The 22989-nt window shown below is 32.4% G+C and overlaps 2 protein-coding genes across 2 annotated transcripts in view; both read left to right on the plus strand.

Annotated features, from left to right (window-relative positions):
• Nucleotides 1–22989, plus strand: part of LOC145305860 (rhomboid-related protein 2-like) — a 90113-nt gene that overhangs the window by 33496 nt on the left and 33628 nt on the right. The window contains exons 7-8 of the mRNA XM_080147686.1: nucleotides 16934–17008; nucleotides 22111–22188. Of these exons, the coding sequence (XP_080003812.1) occupies nucleotides 16934–17008; nucleotides 22111–22188 (153 nt within the window). The remainder of the gene's footprint in view (nucleotides 1–16933; nucleotides 17009–22110; nucleotides 22189–22989) is intronic.
• Nucleotides 4645–6131, plus strand: LOC145306058 (peptidyl-Asp metalloendopeptidase-like). Its single transcript, XM_080147988.1, has 2 exons — nucleotides 4645–4721; nucleotides 4883–6131. The coding sequence occupies exons 1-2, from the start codon at nucleotides 4682–4684 to the stop codon at nucleotides 6049–6051; spliced, it is 1209 nt and encodes a 402-aa protein (XP_080004114.1). The 5' UTR covers nucleotides 4645–4681; the 3' UTR covers nucleotides 6052–6131.

Genomic DNA, 22989 nt, shown 5'->3' on the forward strand with positions numbered 1-22989 from the left:
ACCCAAAGTTTTATAACGATATCTTCTTATTAATCACTTTGGGTACTTTCTTAAATTTTGCTAACTAAAAGAGTCCGAACATTGAAATCAATACTTTGGTCTATCTAGTTAATTAAGTATTTTATTTTTCATCATTGGGGACGTTTATAAATTTATCATAAATTGTCTTACCCCTTAAGAAACACTTAAGTAAAAGCTCTTCAATAATCTACATTGTCTCAGGAAGGGAGGTAGGGGACAATGATAATTTAATTGATTTTTAACCCTTGCGCTGTTTTACAATAACGTTTTCTTATTAGAAACTTAGGGGACTTTATTGAGTTTTGGTTGAATAGTTTATTAAGTTGAGTGTCCAAACGTTTCAACCATTAACTTAATCACCAGAAGGGGTAATTTTGTGTGTCATCATTTAGGATGTACATCAATTTATTAGACATTATCTTGTACCTCTAGATCCCTGCCTTAAAATTCAGCTACAAAAATAAATTTGGCCAAGTCCCTTCCCTGAAAATACTATATCATTATATCTTATACAATTAATCAAAATATCAATTTATACAGAAAGGATTTGTAAAACTATCTATACATGAAATTAATTAATTTAGTGGAAATACTATTATAAAAATTTTTCTAAAATAAAAAAAGGTGTTTGAAATTTTTTTGTTGTCATTTTCTAAAATAAAACTCCTGAAATGGTAATATTGTATCTATTAATCTATTTAAATAATATATTCTCAGGGATCTTAAAGGATAAGACAATGAACGAAAAATAAATCTATACATCCCAAATAATAATAAAAATGTATTTTTCTAAAGATCTAATTCTAGCTTTTTTAACAAAATTCAATAAAAGTAAGTAACATCCCAATGTCCCCTACATCTCTGATAACAAGTAGATCATCAATGGTCAGCTGAATTCCAGTTTCCGATTGTGTACGTGTCATCTTCATCCTAACTCAATATTTACTACTAGCTAAATAAGCTTCATACTTCCAAAAAAATCTAAATTTGAAAAATTAAAATTTTGAATGTATAATGTATAAATTGTTTATTCATTGTATCGCTTTTCCCTTTGACCTGAGTAGCTGAAAATAGCGTTTGCAGTAGTTGGGTTATCTGTTGTACAACTTCGGAAATTAGAGAAGAAATTGGTAATCAATTTTCAGTTGATCTCATCAATTGATAATAAAAGATGCACAAATGTTTTTTAATAGTTAGAAATAATGGATTAATATTTGCTCTCATGATGAAAAAATCTTCATTGTTTAGAAAGCTACTCTATAATCCAAAATATCTATCTGTCCGACTGAAGTCTTTTTCTTTGGGTTGAAAATTAATTTCCCAGCCACTACAGTGTGAGTCAAATAAAACTGAGTTTTCCGATTTTCGAAACAACCAGAAGGAATACAGAAAAAATAATTATATGTCCTTGTTCTCTGTACAAAAGCGCATCAAACTTGTAAAAGGTGTTTTTCATTATCTCTAAAATTGCGGCCTTTATGATAGGTGTATGGTGTCAAAAAATGCCTTGTGTGAAAAGTGTTGATCAAGAAAAATTAAAATAACTCATCTATTTTGTATAAAAAAAACGTAGAATTTCAATATTTATTTAGAAAAAGGTCTAAGAAAAGTACCTGAAATGAGTTTTAAAGGTGAAATGCTTTTTGGCTCCTCACAAAAGCATTTTTAGAATAATGCAATTTGTCATTTTTTCACATTTCTTGATTGTGATGCGTTTTCAGTAAAAGAATTTTCTTTGATAACGTATCTTATAGTATAAAGAAAATAAAACCTTTTTAGTTGACAAAAAAATCTCTAAAGACAAAAAAGTTATTGAAGTTTGAATTTATTTTATAAAAATGCTTTTTTTAAATATTACCCTATTTTGTTATTATGACTAATTATAAAATATAAGCATTATTTGTCCAAAGGGGGCGGGGATTTTGAAGATTAAATCAGGTCATCATCTGATAATCTGATTTATACTGTGAAAATTTTATTTAAATAAATTGTATTTTTAAGATGTTAAATATTTAGAATCTGTTGAATAAAAACTTAAATGAATAAAGAATATGTTTGGTCATCTGTTTAGAATGGCAGAAATATTTTATTAGTAAGAAATCTACTTAATAAACACAAAATAATAGACGAAAAAGTCATCACACACACTTTTTGAAATCTTTATACTCTAAAAAGCGCCGTTGTTTTCAGAAATATTCAAAAACACCTTTTTTAAGTTTAATGTATATTTTTATAGAAAACAAGAACCTATAACTGTTTTTTTTCCATATTCCTATTGGTTGTATCAGAAAATCGGAAAACTCAGTTTTTCTGACTCACCCTGTATACTACCTTCTCTATCCCTAACTTTGTTCTAATGTTTGTCCTTTTTTGGGGGTAATTTTCGTAATTCTAGCCTAAATATTATTTAGTAATTAAGCTTTAAAATTCTGTTATTCTATTTTGGCGTGGGTGGTCTTCTTATATTCTTAAAGTCAGCAGTTACTTTTAAACTGCCTTAGTCTGTCATTTAATTTGATATTTGAAAAACTGCTTATATATTTATGCGCTTTGCTTTTAATGGATGCACTCTTATCAACTTTAGAAAGAGTTCTATCTATACTTTAAATTCTACCTTTTTACAATGTTCAGGTCTGTCCTTACGACATGGTAGAAGCTTTGATTGTTAATTATCCATTCTAGAGACGTTCTATCTTTTTTAAACCCTGAATAAAGACTCCTGTAACCATAAGGTATATTTTTAGAAAGCATTGAAAGTTTTTCAATTTTGACATAAAATTTTACCAGAAGATAAACCATCAAACCCCATTTCTTTTATGTTTAGATTAAGAATTTCCCTAACATTAATCTCAACATCGAGAGCAATTTTCCTTTTATTTTGCCTTGCTTTTTTGCCATTCTTGTTAATTCAAGTACGATTGTATAAATAAAAGTGAAATAATAATCAATGACAAAGACTCACTAAATGTTTGCAAGTTTTAAAGTACGAGGGCAAATAACTACTACTTATATACTGATTCTAAAAGTTTAGTTTTAAAAATCGTTTTTGTCCTTTTTAGTAAAAAACTTTTAAAAAATTATTTAAAACTCAAAAAACAAAATATTAACTATACAAAATCGGACCATAAGTTACACATACCCCCTATAAAACAAAAAAAATAATAATGAGTTGAATACATAAATGGATAACTAACAAATGGGATATGAAATTTTATCTTAAAAATCTTAGCAAAATGATTTTTAATTCCTTTTAAAAAAGATAATTGTCATTAAAAAGAACTATTTAAAAAAAAAAAAAATAATAGTTATATCTCGCATCGTATTATAAACAGCTTTCCGCGGATATAGAATGTACAATTATAAGATTAAAACCATTTTTTTTTAGCCCTGAGATGCCGAAGGCACGGGCTAAAAAAACTTGTTTTAATCTTATGATTGTACATTTTTATATTCGTAGAAAGCTGGATATAATACGATGCTAGACATAGTTTTTTCGTATGGATGAGAACCGGTTCCTATCCACCGGATTCGAATGAATACGAGAAATATAAATCCATCAAATGCCAATTGTTCATTGTTTAAACCCATCAAACTCTGGAAAAAAAACTATGAGCTAGCTTTAAGGGAACTTTCAATATTTTATTTATCTATGCCATAAAGTCAGTAGATTTATAGAGTTTTAGAGAATAAATAAGCAATAAAAATTGAAAAATTTTATACACTTCTTTAATAATATTTACCTTTTCGGACTTTTTCTTTTTAGAAATTCTCTTTATGCGTAAATAAATTTATGCAACCTGTAAAGTGTTTATTGTCTCAAAAATAAGGTATAGCTAACAAACTAAAAAATCTAAACTTATAAATTGGAAGCATTTCCTTTCATGATATCGCCTCTTGGTTTTATTTTCACATGAGCTTTTGATAGATTACTTTAGGTTAGGTTAAATGATTGCCCCACAGGGTTAGGCAATTTACCCCACAAAACGCCCCTTAAGAGGCGATGTCACAAAAGGAACTTTACCCCTGTTATTTGGGGTATAGATAAAAAGGACGTCCTTTACTACAGAGCAATGGCCCCCCACATTCGCAAAATCAGCTGAAAATACTAAATATTTATTCATCTTAATTAAGTTGTTGATTACTTCTGCTGTTATACCTTTTATTCTTGATAAAATCTGATAAATCTGGATATTGTATTTATTTTTCTATTGTTATTAAACATATGTGGTTAAAAAATTCTTTTATAAAAAGCACCAAATTTTGTGATTGTATATTCTTTGGTCTTAGTTGAATAAGTAAGTATATCTATATTAATTTCCTTTTATAAAGCATCCTATAGTATACAGTTTAATAAGTGTGCATTTCCAGTAAGATCTTGTTAACAGTTGGACTGACAGTTCCACAATTTCCAGAAATTTTTAAAAAGTTCTGGGCAACATTAAATCAGAACTATTAATTATTTTTTTTAGGCTATTATACAAAATTTGATCAAAATCTTAGGATAAATTTATAATTTAGTGGTCTTCATAAATTTGTTTGGATCTTAGAAGTTAATTTTTTAGAATTTTAATTTAATAAAATTCTATTATAAAATATCATTATGAAATATGTATTTGTTGCAAATCTAATAAATCTATTCAAAGTTAGGACTCACCTCAAGATGATTCAGTTTTTGATTTTTCTGTGGTTCATCGCAGAAGGTATTTAAATTTCATCAAACGTTTTTCATTAGTAGAAAAAAATACTTTAATTTGAAAAAGTAAAAAGTAAAAACTTATGAAATTCATATTTGTACAAAAGAAATATATATTTCTAGTAATAGAATACTTTATTACACAAATGTACACATGTTATAATCTAGGTGCAAGATGCAATTCTTTGTACACTGAGCTAGCCCAAACAAGAATGGAGCTTCCCTGCTGCAAAGGACCATATGTGAAGATGTGCCAACCTGTAGCTATCAACATTACTAAACTTGGAGATCAAAAACTTCAACTTGGTATTATTGAGGGTGATTTGGATTTAGTAGGACCTGTTGGAGAAACAAGTAATTCATTTATGTATGCTAATGATAATGCTGAAGTTACCATTACCGAGCACAACGGTGATATATATGGACATGCAAGTCTTGACAATGGAGAAGATTACGACATTGAATATTGTGGGAATAATATTCATGTAGTCAAGCAAATGGATAGAAATAATATGCCTGGAACTAAACATGTGCAGAACGATGAAGTTGGAATTGAAGGTTCAAGAATTGGTCAGCCTGCAATGAGAACTACAGATACAACAACAATTGTAACATTTAGTGTAAAGTTTTACTACACCCCACAGTTTGCTGCAGTTACGGCTGATATTGATGGATTTATTAATCAAGCTATTGCAGTAACCAACCAGGGATTTATAAATTCCAAGGCTCCTCTAAGAGTTCAGTCATGTGGCTCAGAAAAGACAACAATTGACGAGGTTAAAAAACACGAAGAAATGTGGTCTAAGTTTAAAAGCATGAAAGTATCTGATGAAGAACTTAGAGGTACTGCTGATGCTGCAGCATTACTTGTTGCTGATTCTGATGTTTGTGGTCTTGGTAACATGGATGCAACAGGCAATGGAGGAACAATCACATTAAATTCAAAAGGCTGTGTAATGACTATGTATGTTCTAGGCCATGAACTTGGACACAATTTTGGTTTGGGTCATAATAAAGAACAAGGGCCTAATGAATCTTATCCTGAGGGACTTGGATACCTACTGCCTGGAGGAAAATATATGACAATCCAAGCATATTCATCTAAACTTGGGGAAAAGGAGATCAATTATTATTCCAACCCAGATGTAGTATTTCCTAAGACTGGACAGCCAACTGGAATTAAAGGATCTTCCAACAGTGTCAAAGCTCTCACAGAAAAAAGATTTGCTATGGCTGCTCTTGGTGATGAAAGCCAATGTACTACTGGTATAGCTCCAACCTCAACTGCAACTACTGAAGAAACTATTGATTATAATGCATGGTGGAATAATTACTAAAAAAAAAAAAAAATTGTTTATTTCATGTTTTTATATAAGAAATTGTTTTAAAGATTTGATTTTAAAAAATATATTTATAGCATTTAATTGTTTTAATCCTTTATACCAACAAAATAAGGATGAAGTGTGTCCTGTCTATGAATTACTAAGGACATATCCAACACAATTTGATCATTATATCTCAAATATAAGGGTAGGCTTATTTATTATTAGAACTGACAAAACACATCTTAATTCCAAAATTACAGTATTCTGTATATGCCATTATATATGTATGCATAGATTGTATCAAACATTTGCATAATCACTCTTATTTACTAAGTATATTTGCGATAACTTTTATTTAATGAAATCTTCCAATTTTTAACATTTACAAAACAGCCTGCTTTATTGCATCAAGATCCATGACAGATCTATATAGGAAATAAACGTCTATAAATGAGCTCGAGTCTTCCAATGGTAAAGTGTTTAAAACTCATAGTGCTCCAATAATCCTCATTAAACTCTCATTGACCAAAGCGATAAGACCTTTATTCTATTTGTCTATGGAATGAATTAAGTTTTTCACTTCATGTTGATATTTGAATTACCTTGAAGTATTTAATTCTTTTTTTCATAAATAAAAAATTTATGTTCATAATAGAGTAAATCTAAGAAAACTGTATTTTAAAAGAATTCGATTGTGGCGACACTTCCTTTGTGTTAAAATATTTAAACTAAAATTTTAATCATATTAACCCTTTGGTGATGGTAATGTGAAAAAAATATAATTGAAATAATCTTTTTAAGATCATTTAAATTAATAAATATTTACTTCATTCTTTTAGATAGTAATGGCGGGGGAGGAAAATTGATTTATTGTGAAATAGATAAATTGATATGTACTTATAGAAAACTAGCAAATAGCGATATATTTTTATTGAGCCAACTCTAGTATTAAATACTAGAGCTGTGCACTAAGATACATAGGTTGGAATAAATTTTAATGTTAGAGGGAGATTTGAAATCTGCATCAAATTTTAAGGATTATTTATAAAATTCTTTTTTTGTATAATTCTTTACAATTTAAGTTAATTAATTTTGACCAATAGGATAGGTGGATTTTAAACTACCTATGCCCTAATTCGTTGAAGGATGTATGACACTTGAGCTTCTCCAATCATAGCGCAGATATTTTTCAATCTACCAATCACAGATGTCAAAATTAATTAACTTAAATTGTATTTCCGCTTTTAGATAAAGAATTATACAAAAACGAATTTTATAAAAAAAATTCTTAAAATTTGATGCAGATTTTAAATCTCCATCTAACATTAAAATTCTTTCCAACTTTTATATCTTACTGTGCACCTAACATCTAGGAGCTATGTTTTCGGAGATGTAAGGAAAGTAGGAAAATAGCCTAAAACAAAGCTTGGATATAAGAATCAAATAGCCTAAAACCATCCAATACCCTTTTAAAAGTTTCCATAAATGAAGAACTCAATCGGTTCAGTAGTCATTGAAATCATAAGCTACAGACAAAAATAACCTTATTACTTTATATAATAGGATTTATGTCAACTATCAAGGGAATCTTTTCAAATGTGTATTTGAGCTGCCCTCAAGAAAATAATGTTTCCCCTTTATTGTAGCATATGGAAAGACAGACAGATAGGTGGACATTTCAAATTATAGATTGGCCAACTTATATAAATATATAACTATTTTTGTTTAATCATAGTACTAAAAACTAAGTATGTACTTAGCACCTAATACATCCTTTAAATTATGCCTTTTCCTTCTAGTACTCATGCAATTTAGTTGAATTTAAAAATTAGAATCAGTCAAGCTATAAAGTTTTAGCCAAGTAAAACCGAAAAGCTATTCTTTTTTATGCTTGCTACAAGGGTCATAAAATGAAATATGCAAAGCATTACACAGGCCTCCTTAACAAAACCTTAGATTAAAAAAAATCTCCAAAGAAACGGACAACGGGGCCTTCAAATAGGGTACAGTGGTGGTCGGAATCCGTTGGAGATTAAATCTTAGCTGCTCCTTCTTGCCAGATATTGCAATTTGAAGTTTTGTGGTAAAAATGCCTAGAATTACAAGAATTCCAAGGATATATGCAAAAGTAAACACCTTAATTCATCAAATAAAAAGGATGAGTTTAACATTTGAGGAGTTTAGATATCTCTTCATATGTAAACTACACACTTCATCCTCATTTAGAACAATTTTTACTTCTATAAGTAATGTTTTTAACTCCAATAAGAGTAATAAATAAGGTACTATAAGTTTAAAGAGGTTTTCACAATTTACAACTTGATCCTAAAGGCTGTTACCCTAGAGCCAGTAGGAAAAACTTCAGTTTAAGTTTACATATGGCCCAAGTTACTTTTAGTAATTCTACCCCCCCCCCCCCATACTCTCACAACCTGCAAACTTTAGGGTGGAGGGGGGTGGAGCATAGTAATACTATTATGTGTTTCTCAAAAACTAATTGAAGTATAGTGGGAAAATTTTTATTTAAGGTTTTTAGGCCAAAATTTTGTAGAAATTATGTTGACCACCTTCTCCCCCCTCGTCCTAACATAATTGGGTGGGGGGGGGGAGGGGGTTGGCAGAATATCATTCCAATGTGTTTTACGAAACTATTAGAGATTTATACAAGCTTTTGGATTTGTATTGTTGTGGGACCCAAAGCACTTTTACAAATATTGCTGACCTCTTCCCCTCCCCTCATAAATCAAAAACATAACATTTTGTAAAGATGAAAGGGGGGGGGGAATTGCAGTTGAAAGGGCAATACTATGGTGTGTTACTAAAAAACCACTAGAATTATAGCAGCAAAGCAAACCTTTGAGATATGCTTCGGTAAGTTAAAAGTAACTTTTACAAATTTTGCTGAAACCTCCCTCCAACCTCCCTTTCCCTCCCTTTTGCTTTACAATCTACCCCCCCCCCCCCCCTTTCTCCAATTAAGTAATAGAAGGGAGTACAGCAATACCCTCGTGATTTACTTTGAGATTACTTAAGATATAGAGGGCTGTTGGATTTAAACTTTAGTAAATCCATAATTACTTCATACTTGAACAAATATTGCTGAACTTTCCCCAACCTGAACCAACCCAATCCAGAAAAATTATATTGCTGCTCAATTTCCTCTACCCCCATAAAAAAATATTAAAATATTGATTGCCCTCCCCCTCCAGCTACCCTCTTTACAACCTCACCACCTGTGTTTTACTCAGGAACCACTATAGCAATAAGAAGCAATCTTTGGAATAAAGCTTTTAGATTTCCAAATTGCTTTATATATATTACCTATTCAATGTTTGGAGAAGGAGCAATGGGTTGACAATATTTCTTTTATTAGTCCAATATTTTGGAGGAGATTATGCAGCAAAATAATTGTATTAGATTGGGAGGGTTGTAGTTGGAATAGATATTTATAAAAGTAAATATGGGCCTATGTAAGTTAAAATATTAACCCTGAATATCTCCAGAGGTTTCTAAATAATATACAATATTATTTACCTATGCCACTAGTCACTATTACCAACAGATGGAGGGGGGGGGGGGGGGATTCAGCAATATTTGTAAAAGTAACAAGTATCCTAAAAAAAAGCTTAAATCCAAAGTTTGCTTTATAAAATTCAGTGATTTCAAAGTAACACAAGAGTATTTGGTATTCTCTTCTTAGAATCTTTTTTTTCAATTTTGAAATTTTAGTCAAACTCCCCCCCCCCCCCTAGATATACCACACTTTTCTGGGATCTTGCCAAGTCAAGTATCAACTGTTGGGAATATCAAAGGATGACTCCATGCAAAATTTGAGCCGGATCCGGCCAAAACCGGCCGTGAATTTTATGAAAAACCGGTTTTTTCCGGTTTTTAGGGGGTATCTGTAAATCGATTCAGCTGGAGCAAAACCGGTTAGAGGTACAAAAAATTTTACTTTACATGAAATTTAGCCAATGCAATTGCCTACAAAAATGTACTTCATCACCAACTTGATTGGACAACTCTTTCCCCTCCTAAATGTCCATTAAAACCTCGGAAACGGCAAAATCGCCAAAATCACGCCTTCGGCGGCAAATAACGGCTAAACGGTCAGCCGGAGGCGAATGAAACATAAATAAAGAAATGTCTGCCTCAAAAAGTTGTTCAACATCAAAGAGATGCTTGAAGTCTCTAAAACGACTCCTTCCCCTCCTTTAAGGGGAAAAACTGAAAAAACGTGATTTTCAAAAGTATGCCCACTTCGTGGGTGTGGGGGGCACTGAACCCGTCACCCCAGGGTCACCAAATATAAAGTCTAGGCGGCCCACAATGCTGAATTTTCACCAAGTGAAAGTCTTGTGTCATTATCTCTTATGAGAAAAAAGTTATTAATTAATTTAAATTTCAAATTGTGATTTTTTGATGGATTTCTTTGATGAAATGACAGGCTGGTCAATTTTTAGACCATTTTTTGCTGTTTTCGGCCCGCCACGCCCAAACGGTTTGAGATAATCTCACGGGACCTTTTGCCCGACCTAAGCCTGGTTATTAGTAAGGTCTAAGAAAAAAAAAATCCCGGATTGGATGAAGCACGACGTCGCTGCGCGCCGTCAAAAATCGCTGGTCGGCTCATTTTGCCCCCTCAAACCCTCACCTCGTGCCATTTTTCTGTGTAAAGATTATAATTATAATCTTTTGCATAAGTCTGTTTTTTTTTCCTAGACCTCACAAATAACCAGACTTAGGTTGGGCAAAAGGTCCCGTGAGATTATCTCAAACCGTTTGGGCGTGACGGCCCAAAAACCGCAAAAAATGGCCTAAAAATTGACCGGCCTGTCATTTCATCAAAGAAATCCATCAAAAAATCACAATTTGAAATTTTAATTAATTAATAACTTTTTTCTCATAAGAGATAATGACACAAGACTTTCACTTGGTGAAAATACAGCATTGTGGGCCGCCTAGACTTTATATTTGGTGACCCTGGGGTGATGGGTTCAGTGCCCCCCACACCCACGAAGTGGGCATACTTTTGAAAATCACGTTTTTTCAGTTATTCCCCTAAAGGAGGGGAAAGAGTCGTTTTAGAGACTTCAAGCATCTCTTTGATGTTGAACAACTTTTTGAGGCAGACATTTCTTTATTTATGTTTCATTCGCCTCCGGCTGACCGTTTAGCCGTTATTTGCCGCCGAAGGCGTGATTTTTGGCTATTTTTGCCGTTTCCGAGGTTTTAATGGACATTTAGGAGGGGAAAGAGTTGTCCAATCAAGTTGGTGATGAAGTACATTTTTGTAGGCAATTGCATTGGCTAAATTTCATGTGAAGTAAAATTTTTTGTACCTCTAACCGGTTTTGCTCCAGCTGAATCGATTTACAGATACCCCCTAAAAACCGGAAAAAAACGGTTTTTCATAAAATTCACGGCCGGTTTTGGCCGGATCCGGCTCAAATTTTGCATGGAGTCATCCTTTGATATTCCCAACAGTTGATACTTGACTTGGCAAGATCCCAGAAAAGTGTGGTATATCTACCCCCCCCCCCCACCCAACAACGAACAACTAATTTAGGTTAGATTAGGTTAAAGGCTAGGAAGCAAAGCTCTCTGGCTAGGCAGGCAAGGGGGCCATGCGCTGTAGCCAGGCAGGTAAGGAGGCTGAGCGCTGCTGCTAGGGAGCTGAGTGCTGCTGCCAGAGTTGTTCATTGTTGGGGGGGGGGGGGGGAGGGGTGTTGGTGTACTGAATTTTCAAAATTGAAAAAAAAATTTTAAGAGGATATTACCGAGTATTTTCCATTGGGGAGGGGGTTGGGTGCAGCAATATTTGTAAGTGATTATGATGCCTACTAAAGTTTAAGCCCTAGAGCTTATATATTTCTTTCATAATATTTTAAGAACTTGTCTGCCTCTTCACCGCCTTCTAATTAGATTTCATTATGAGGGGGGGGGGGGGGGGTAGTCAACAGAAACTTTGGGCCTCAGAATCTTATAATTTTTTCTCACAATACTTTAAGTAGTTTTGAGTAAAACATATTACTATTACTTTGCCCAACCCCTTCCCCCTAAAATTTATGGGTTGCATGGGGGGGTTGAAGGGGGGGGGGGGGTGTTAAGAGTATTTTAAAAATTTACTTAAGGTATATGTAAACTTGGATTGAAAATATCTTTACTGGGTACAGGGTAACAGCCTCTAGCTTAAAGTTGTAAACTTGACAATGTGCCTTTTTCATTAAATAATTTCTTTAAAGTATTAAAATTTTCTAAATGGGGAGGGACTGTGTAGTTTACATATGCAGAGACATATAAACTCCTCAAATGTTAAACTCACCCTTTTTATTTGATGAATTCAGGTATTCACTTATGCATATTTCCTTGGAATTCTTGTAATTTTAGGCATTTTACCACAAAACTTCAAATTGCAATATCTGGCAAGAAGGAGCAGCTAAGATTTAATCTCCAACGGATTCTGACCACCACTGTACCCTATATGAAGGCCCCGTTGTCCGTTTCTTTGGAGATTTTTTTTAATCTAAGGTTTTGTTAAGGAGACCTGTGTAGATAAGGTAAAAATAAAATGACACAAGGAGGAACCCTCAAAAAATACCTTTATGTAAGCCATCAATGCTCATATAGTATGTCTTTAAAACCCATTTAAGGAATAAACATAGCATTCTTTTACAAGGCTTAAATCATTATGATAATGCAACACCTATTTAGTATAAATGTTATTATTATAATTTAATCAATAAAAATAAGATAACTTTAATTTTAAGCAGTTTAAATAAGCTTTCATTTCTTCAGTAAAAAAACATACACAGGTTTCTTAACTTAAAAAAAATTACTTGTTACATGTTAATTTTATTGTATAGTATAAACATTTAATCCCCTTGTTTATTGTTTGCAAATAATAATCGCTGCTGACATAATTACCTAAGTGAGACAAATATTTATGTACTTCTTATATCGGGGTTTAACTTTTTTGGCTGCAGCTACACAATTTGAATAACCCACACTCGAAAGTTGTATCTTAATGTTAGGCTGTCAAGGAAGGTACTATTGGAAAGGGGTTGGGGTTTTTTAATTCCTAAATCAACAAGGACACGCCCTTTTTTAAATTCAGCCGCTTATTATAGAATTTAAAGTAACTCTGCCTCTTTCTTAGAATTGTCTTAATGATTGCCAGCTTCTAACAGCTCGTATTCGGATGTCAGTTTAATTGCCTATCTGTCATGGTAGCTGAGCTACAATTAAGTTTATGACTGACTAACCATACTTCTGATCATGTACAGTGTGTTTTTTTTATGAGAACTTTTTTGAAAGCAATTTTACCCCACTTATCAGCCACTTTTTTAATGCAATTTATAGAAGACCAAAAAAATATTTCAGTTTTTATTTTAAAAGTACAGTAAAATCTATAATTCAAAACTTAGGTGTCAACATCTAAAAATGGTTTTAGCGCATTTTTCTTATGCCTAAATCTTTTACCCTTTGCAAGAAAAAAATTGGATTTTCTGTAATCGACTTTGGGGGGGGGGCAGTACTCCCTCCCTGGTTGAGATATGACCTTCAAACTTTGATATGTTCTAGTAAATGTCCCTAATAGTATCTGTATATATTTTTAGCTCTATATCTCAACTTTGAAGTGTTTATCAGCCATTCTTGCAAAAGGTTGAATATTTGAGCATAAGAAAAATGCGCTAAAACCATTTTTAGATGTTGATACCTAAGTTTTGAATTTTAGATTTTACTGTGCTTTTTAAATATAAACTGAAATATTTTTTTGTTGTTCTATTAATTGCGTTAAAAAACGAAGAAAATAAGCCATTAATCATTAAATTCTGATAACTATTAGTGGGGTAAAATTGCTTTCAAAAAAGTTCTCATAAAAAAAACACACTGTATATATCTCTGATAGACGGACAGACAGACAGAAGGACAAACACTTGGAATGGAAGCTTGGGATCTACTGCAGTTCATGGTAAAATATTGCTGGTAACAAATGCTTCCTGGTTACTGGCAATATTACAAGATTCCTGGATCCAGCAGCACGCAAATTCCTCTAAATCCTAGGTTCCTGTTAGCTGGCAATTTGCAAATTTTCCAAGTTACCAGCAATGACAGAAGATTACTGGCTTACAGGAGTTTTTACCCCATACCCTTTTTCACAATTTCTTAGGGGGTAAACAGCAACAATTAATAGGGGACAGTAATTTCAATTGTTTTATGTGCATTCCTAATAGAGGTGGGGGAAGGATTTAAGAGAGTGGGATCTTTACCTTTAAATTTAACTGTTTCTATCTTAATATCCACTTTTGCGCCAAAATTTAGGCGGTCCTCTTTTTAAAAAAAATATATTGAAAAGGGGGGGAGATACATTTGTAATTTTAATCATATTAAGAAATTATTTTTTTCAAAGTGAGGCTCTGAAATTAAACAGTAAAACCAACGATTTTGAATGCCTATAGAATGCAAAACTTAATACTAGCCCCTATAACCTAAACTAACCTAATTATAAAAAAAGTGCCGCAGCCAGGTTTGATGGTTTAGTTGGGGAGGACCAAAATTGAAAAAAAAATTCTAAGAGGATAACGCCAACAATTCTAGTGGCGTAACTGTGACGTACAGACCATGATAATAGAAAAGTTTCACTCTTAAAAATTCATAGGTAGATATTGTTTTGAGTGAAACCATGAAGGTAATTAGATTATGGCGGGAGATTTTTATTTCAAATAATTCTATTCCCTCCCCTTTTTAGACTACCAAATTTAAATCAATAAACCTTTACACAAATATGATTAAATTCGCGCCCAAATTTTGTTACTATACCTTAAGGTGCCTATAGTGACATCACAACCCATCCCACTCAATACTGTACATATAGCTGTAGCGCGAGTTTTTAAATTCAATTACCACCACCCCCTTCTCTTTTGAGGCTGTAAAAACTTTAGGAGAAGAGAAGGTTTAACACTTTCGCGCCAAAATTTAAATGGCATCCCAACAACCTCACAACCAATCCCGTCTCTTTATTTTTATAATAATTGAAAAAAGTAGGGGAGAGATGCTCGTTATTGTTACGAATTAGTAAATTGAATCTTTATTTCATCTTATAAAATATGGGGTTTTAAATTGGTGGGTAATTGAGTTAAGATAACATTACCTCTTGACAATAAAGCTGATTGGTTACCCATTTTTAAATTTAAAACTCACAATTATGTTCTGAATCTCTGATACTTTTGGTGGGTGTTTAAAATTCAAATTCTCTTTCCTTCTTTTTATGTTAGTAATTTAAATTAGGCAAGGTTGACAATATAGCAATATTTGTTTGTTTCTCAATTCAGATCTCACTAACCACTGACTCGATTGAGTTCTTCATTTTAGAGAAGCTTCACAAGGTCCTATGATGATTTTAGGCTATTGTTTCAGCTATTTTCTGCCCCATTTCTACCAATTTAAAAACGGATCTTCATGATGCTAGGGGCGCAACCACTATAATCTACAATGTAAAGTAGCAAAGGATTTTAATTTAAAGCAAAATATTTGGGAAAAGTAAGTTACAATTATATAATTAGTTTCATACTTAGAACACAGTAATAGTGTCTGACTGATTATGACGTAACAAAAAAAAATTAGCCAATGAGAGGCCGTTATTGACCAATGGTAAAATTTATAATGGCCTCTCATTGGCTAATTTTTTTTTTATGTCATAATCAGTCAGACACTATTACTGTGTTCTCATACTTATTTATAAGTAACAGAGTGTTTGCTTGTATGTGTGTTTGACTGTCTGTGTGCACAGAGGGATGTTGCTAACCGATAAACCGAAAAAGTATAATATTTTTTTCTAGTGGCGGTTTATCTTAGGAGTATTGTGGATGATACCCTCAAATCAACCAAAATAGTTAAAAACCTTCCCAGGACCTATTACCCTTAAAGTTTTTCCTGACTACTTTTATATTGTTACTTTTTACGCCTACGTAAACGTTGTATTTATGATATTTGTCTTGTCTCACCCCCCCCCCCCTCTCTAATTCATTATTTACATTTGATCAGATTAAGGTTTTTAATACAGTGAATTGTTGTAGAACGGAGCAAAATTTATATCTTATCCTAACTCCCCCAATTAGTACAGAGAAACACCACTACCATCCCACCCCTCACCACACCAGACAAACATGCCAAAAAAGCCACTTCGAGTAGAGTGAATCTTGTCAACCTCTAATTGTGGGGTAAGTGTAAAAAAAGGGAAATGGGAATTAAAAAGGGAAATATTGCTTTTTAACAGGAATATTTCAAACATGGCAGTGGCCAGGAATATGCATAAATTGCCAGCAACCAGGAAAGTTAAACATTGGTAGCTCCAGAAATACTTCTTGTTATTCTGTATCCAGGAATCTTCTAATATTGTCAGGGAACAGGAAGCATTTGTTACCAGGAATAAGGTATAACCAACAAGGGAATTAAATCTAAAATAATATTTGGGGGGCAAATGGAGAGGTCGTCAATTTTACGATGTGTTGCCCCCCAACGACAGCTGAAAAACACGTATAGGTTTCGTGATTTTTCCCCGAATTAATTTCGTTATTGGTATGAGCTGATTTGTTACCAGCAATATTTTACCATGAACTGCAGTAGATCCGAAAAGCATAATATTTTTTGAATGGGAGGATTTTTTTTTGCGGGCGATTTCTGAAACATATATCATGCCCCCTCTATCCTCTTACTTTAATAAACTTGCAGAAGATAGACATTCATACAGACATCCTGTTACTTATTAAATATTATTTCTTAGTGAGATGACGAGTATGGTTTCTTCAAGATAGATTTTGACAGACAGATATACAGAAACACACGCAGAAAGACAGATAACCATCCTGTAACTTTTATCATTATTCTCTAGTGAGATGAAGAGTATGGTTTCAAGAGAGATGCTTGCAGACCCAAGGGACCAAAAATACTACAGAGACATTTATAGGTAATTAGATAGGTAGATAGATAGATAGATAGATAGATAGATAGATAGATAGATAGATAGATAGATAGATAGATAGATAGATAGATAGATAGATAGATAGATAGACAGATAGATAGATAGATAGATAGATAGATAGATAGATAGATAGATAGATCCTAACTTTGGTGCATTGATTAAGAGAAACAATATTAGCAGAGTACTATTATATTGAATATTGATACAGAGTAGGTGAGTTCTCCTGGATACAATGGGGATAGGTTAATGGAATATAAATATAGTCCTACTCTCAAATAGGTCCCATGATGGCTTTTTAACTTTTTTTACTTTTTTTGACAACAAATTGTTTTATGTTAAAATTGGTTCCACGCCAAACGTAGGAGTGGAAAAACATCGGAGTGGACAAACGCAGGAGTTCCAAACGTCGGAGTGGGACAAACGCAGGAGTGGGACAAACGTCGGAGTGGACAAACGGAGGATTTTTGGGACAAACGTCGGAGTGGACAAACACAGGAGTCCCAATTTTTTTTTTCAATTTTGAATTTTTTTTCAATTTTCAATTTTTTTATACAACTAACCACCCCCCCCCCCCCCCAACTCGTTCTCATTATCTTTCCTAGTTAGATTAGGTTAGGTTATAGGCCAGGGGGCCGAGCGCTGCGGCTACGCAGTCTAGGGGGCCGAGCGCTGCGGCCAGTCATTATTTTGTAGACAGAGGTATAAAAAAATTTCAAAATTGTCATATTATTAAAATAGCGGACACTCCTAGGTTTTACTTAAGCAATGACCACTCCGACGTTTGTCCACTCTGGCGTTTGTCCCACTCCTACGTTTGTCTACTCCGATGTTTAGTACTCCTGCGTCTGGGACTCCTGCGTTTGTCCACTCCGACGTTTGGGACTCTTACGTTTGGGGTAGGACCTTAAAATTATCTAATTTAATCTGATTTTATGGAATACTGATTCCAATTACAACAAGGTACTATGAGCGAATTTAGCAATAAATTTAATTGCAAATTTGTTAAGACTTATGCATTGATATTCTGCTTATTCAGTTCTGACACTTTACAAGTGTTATTGTTCGTTTGTACTTCCTTTTCAGAGCTTTATGGATGTTGTCATCCTTGTTTAAACCAAAATACTTAGTCAAAAATGTAGTAAAAATTTTATTTTCTAATTCCATTGAAAGAATAACAATATAAGAATTACAACACTAACATAAAAGGTAAAATTGTTCTCCTGTATTATTCTGCTAAATTTATATTTTTACAATGCTACAAAATATTATAATATATCAAAACAGTAATGCCTAGAAAAGTAGATTTTCAGAACAGAGGAATATTAGACTGTAAATTACACTGGTACCCAAAGTTTTATAACTAAATTGGCTTTTTTCTCGGCTTATAAACATTGGGTCCTTTTAGTGAATTGTGATTGGTTAGTTCCATGCTAATAGTGACCAAACGTTTTCAACCAATAATTATAATCTACAAAAGGGGTAATTATATTTATCATCATTGGGGATATATGTATCAATTCGTCGTCCATTGTCTTATCCCTTTAGAACCCTGGTAACTATTTTGATTCAGGTTAAATTTATTGCGACTCATTTAGGACTTACAGGCAAAGGTCTTGCAATAAAAATATTGGTTATTTGCAATATAAGGTTAAATTGTTATCAAATATAAAACAAGGTAATAATTTCAATTGATCTTATTGAACCACTTGGTCATTTAATTAGACAGACTGACAAACACACACACAGATAGACATCCTGTTACTTTTTTATTGAACCATATAAAATTAGCTGTTTCACAAGAACATCCACTTGTAATAAAATGAAATCTTGCAGAAAACTGAAAAGTTAGCAGTTTAAACTAGGAATAAAGACAGGTTTTCAACTATTTTATTCTTATAAAAGGATTGTTTAAAAGTTAAACCAGGGGGAATGTTATGGCTTACAATAGGACTTGAATTTCATGTCAAACGGTGCTTTCCCTCAAAGTGCTTAGTGAGCACTGAAAAACATACATTGTTTTTTTAAATATAATTTGTGGGAGATGGGGGTGGGGCAATCTTTATTGAAGCCTAAATATTACAGGGGGTCTTAACCCTGCATGGCAACCTATGGCTATAACCTTAACTTACCTGACCTAAAGCAACGAAAAAAGAAATTGAAAAGTCTCCACTATTTAAAGATATATTGAATATAAGTAAAAAGGAAGGCTAGGCTCAAGAGGGCACTTTTAGGGAAATTTCCTATATATATATTAAAAAGGGTTGTCAAAATTTACAAATAAACAAAAATTTCACATGGTTAAATCTCAGAAAATAAGTCCTTTTCCCTAAACTGTTTGGACTCCCATTTATTCAATTTGCTTCAGAGATTCCCAGAATTTTAAACAATTATCTTAAACAGAATTGAAAGTTAGCTGAAGATAATTTTAAACAAGGATGACAACATATCAAGGATTTAGGGGGATAAGACTATAAAATTATATACATCCCCAATGATGATAAATAATATTTTTCTTATGTAGATTAGAATTATTGGTTTAGAATTAACCAATCAAAATTCAATATAAAATACCCAAAGTTTCATAGCGAGTGAACAAGATATATTTGTTATAAAACTTTGGGTACCAGTGTAATTAACATCCCATTTTCCCCCTCCCCATCTTCCATGCGACATCCAAAAAGCGAAGCTATAAAATAAAACGTTAGAACGGATGAAAACAAACATTTTTAACTATAAGGACATACTTACATTTTAAGGACTTAATTATAAAAATGCTTCGCTTTAAAACTGTACCTTGTTATGAAAGGAATCATTGTTTCAAAAATTAGATGGACTTACAGAGTGTCTGGCAACGATTATAGAGTTGTCCCTCTTTCAAAATAGTACTTAGCTGTTACAGGAATTATCATCTCATGTTTAAATCAACAATTATAACATGTCTAAATGAATTTAAACAAGGATGACAACATACATAAAAGCGAAGCTTTGAAACGATATGACAGACGAACATTAACTTTTGTTGAGTGTCAGAACTGAATATACAAAATATGAAAATATAAGGTTTGACAAAATTATACGTAAATTTGTTGCAAAACTTCTTAAATACAGAATTCTGTTAAAGGATATACTGACATTTTTAATACTTGATTTTAGAGATGCTTCGCTCATAATATTATACCTTATTGCAATAGGAATCAGTACTAAAAAAATCAGATCAATCGGATGATTTTATCACATAAAAAATTGTTATTAAAAAAGTAAAAAAATCAACATGTTTAAAATGGACGTACGGACATTCTGGTAACGATTATAGAGTTGCTACGCTTTCTAAATCGTACCTAACTACTACAGTAATCACCATGCAAAGTTTGAAATCGATAGGACAATTCTAACATGCCTAAATTAACGAATAAAAGCTAACTATCTCGGACGGACGGACATACGGACCGACCCTAATTATAGAAAAGCTTCGCTTTTAAAAACGTAGTGGCATTAATTATAGAAAATCTTAGATTAAAACAAGGGAAATAAATCAAAAAAAATAATTATCAGTAGCATGTCATAGAACATTAAACTGTTATGCAGGGGGGGGGGGGATTCAATGGTTATCATTTTTTATGAAAAACCTACAAATTTTCTTTCTCTTATCACGTTCCAACTTGGAAAGACACAGTTTTTACAATTCTATTAAATCTTTTATTGTCGTTCTCTCACTAGAAAAACTAGGATGTAACATTTAATAGTAGCGAAAAGAATAAGACAAATATTAAGTGGAATGACACAGAATTTAGACACGCCCATGGAGAAATGGACTGTAAATTTATACTGATAGTTGACATGGGTACTCAAATTTAAAAAAAAATACTTTATTTGGTTACCCTAAAAACTTTGGATTTGTATAAAATCTGATTGGTCGGACAATCTGATAGACAAACATACGTGAATATAAGAGTAGCTTCGCTACTAAAAAAACCCAAATTCAGCAAAAGACGAAAGAAATAGTTTTCTAATCCTTTTTTATCCCTCATTACTTTTCCTGGGATATCTTACCTTTACTATCTATCTATCTATCTATCTATCTATCTATCTATCTATCTATCTATCTATCTATCTATATATCTATCTATCTATTTATTTATATATCTTTCTATCTATCTATCTAAATAGTTTTCTAATCCTTTTTTATCCCTCATTACTTTTCCTGGGATGTCTAACCTTCTATCTATCTATCTATCTAAATAGTTTTTACTTTTACTGGGATGTCTAACCTATACTATCTATCTATCTATCTAAATATTTTTCTAATCCTTTTTAATCCCTCATTACTTTTCCTGGGATGTCTAACCTTTACTATCTATCTATCTATCTATCCATCTATTTATCTATCTATCTATCTATCTATCTATCTATCTATCTATCTATCTAAATATCTATCTATCTATCTATCTATCTATCTATCTATCTATCTATCTATCTATCTATCTATCTATCTATCTATCTATCTATCTATCTATCTATCTATCTATCTATCTATCTATCTATCTATCTATCTATCTATCTAACTATCTAGCTATATATCTATCTATCAAAAAGTTTTTTATCCCTCATTACTTTTCCTGGGATGTCTAACCTTTACTATATATCTATCTATCTATCCATCTATTTATCTTTCTATCTATCTATCTTATCTATCTATCTATCTATCTATCTTATCTATCTATCTATCTATCTATCTATCTAAATATTTTTCTAATCCTTTTTTATCCCTCATTACTTTTCCTGGGATGTCTAACCTTTACTATCTATCTATCTATCATTCCTAATAACTATCTATCTATCTATATCTACGAAGGGTCAATGTTTATTAAGACTTTATATAAAGATAACTATCTATAGCTATTTAAAAAAAGCTTCTCAAAGATCCAGGGAAGGTTTATGACTATTTGAGGAATCCTCCCAAAAGAAATATCCCCAAGAAAAAAAATGATCTTTCTCCAATTTATTTAAATTTTAAAACCTTCTAGTCCTTGTTTGCGTAGCCCCTAGTAGATAAATATATTGAATGTAATATGAAATTTTTTTTTCAGATGTTGGCCGCCTCCAATTTTCATCTTGATAGTTTCCAGCCTCCAGCTTGGAGCTTTCATTTATTTTTGGATAGTCAGGTATGATTTTCATTATGATAGTCTTCAGCCTCCAGCTTGGAGCTTTCATTTATTTCTGGATAGTCAGGTAGGTTTTTTGTTATTTGTTAAAATGGCTTATATACTATTTTGTAAATTATAAAAGAGGGAGAATGATTAATCTCAATTGTCCCTTTCCTGTCATTCATCTACTAATATCAGGGAATCAGGTATAGAACACTATCGGATAGATCAATCTTTTAAAGTAAATTTGAAAGTCAAATTGAAGAAGAAAACAAAATTTCTCCATTTTTTGCCAAAGGCTAAATATTGTTTTTTTCAATTGGGGGAGATTTCTTATCCTCAATTTAATTCCTGTACTTTAACTTCAATGATCCAAGGGCGTCAAAGCTTTTTCATTTTGGGGGGTGGGGAATTTAAAATTCAAAATCACCCCCAAATTTATTTGGGAGGGTGGGGGGTAAATCTTTATATTCAATAGGTAAAGACGTCCAAGCTTGGATAAAAATTCAAACTTCGAAATTTCAATGAAACTTCAATTAACCTACTCCTGTATTACAGGGATAAGACAATGGCCGATCCCTAATAGTCATAATCATAAAAACACCCCTTCCTTATTTAAATTACTAGCGGCTTTGCTCCTAGCCTCTAGGGGCTGTGCCCCAAGAGGTTTAATCAACCTATTTTTGTGTTATTTAGATTTTTTTTTTTTAAAGTAAAAAAAAAATTGGGGATTTTTAATTTTTTTTTTGGGGGGGGGTGGGGTGTCCCACCCCCCGAGAAATAGCTTAAAACCATCCCAGGACCATTAGATATATTCCC

The sequence above is a fragment of the Acartia tonsa genome, chromosome 14, assembly GCF_053477335.1.
Source record: "Acartia tonsa isolate MP-2025a chromosome 14, ASM5347733v1, whole genome shotgun sequence".
Lineage (NCBI taxonomy): Eukaryota > Metazoa > Arthropoda > Copepoda > Calanoida > Acartiidae > Acartia > Acartia tonsa.

Bases quoted from the DNA above. Each gene is read 5' to 3' on its own strand.
- LOC145306058 (XM_080147988.1), top strand. From the start codon at position 4,682: ATGATTCAGTTTTTGATTTTTCTGTGGTTCATCGCAGAAG. The intron at 4,722-4,882 runs GTATTTAAATTT...GTTATAATCTAG, and splicing joins TCTGTGGTTCATCGCAGAAG to GTGCAAGATGCAATTCTTTG.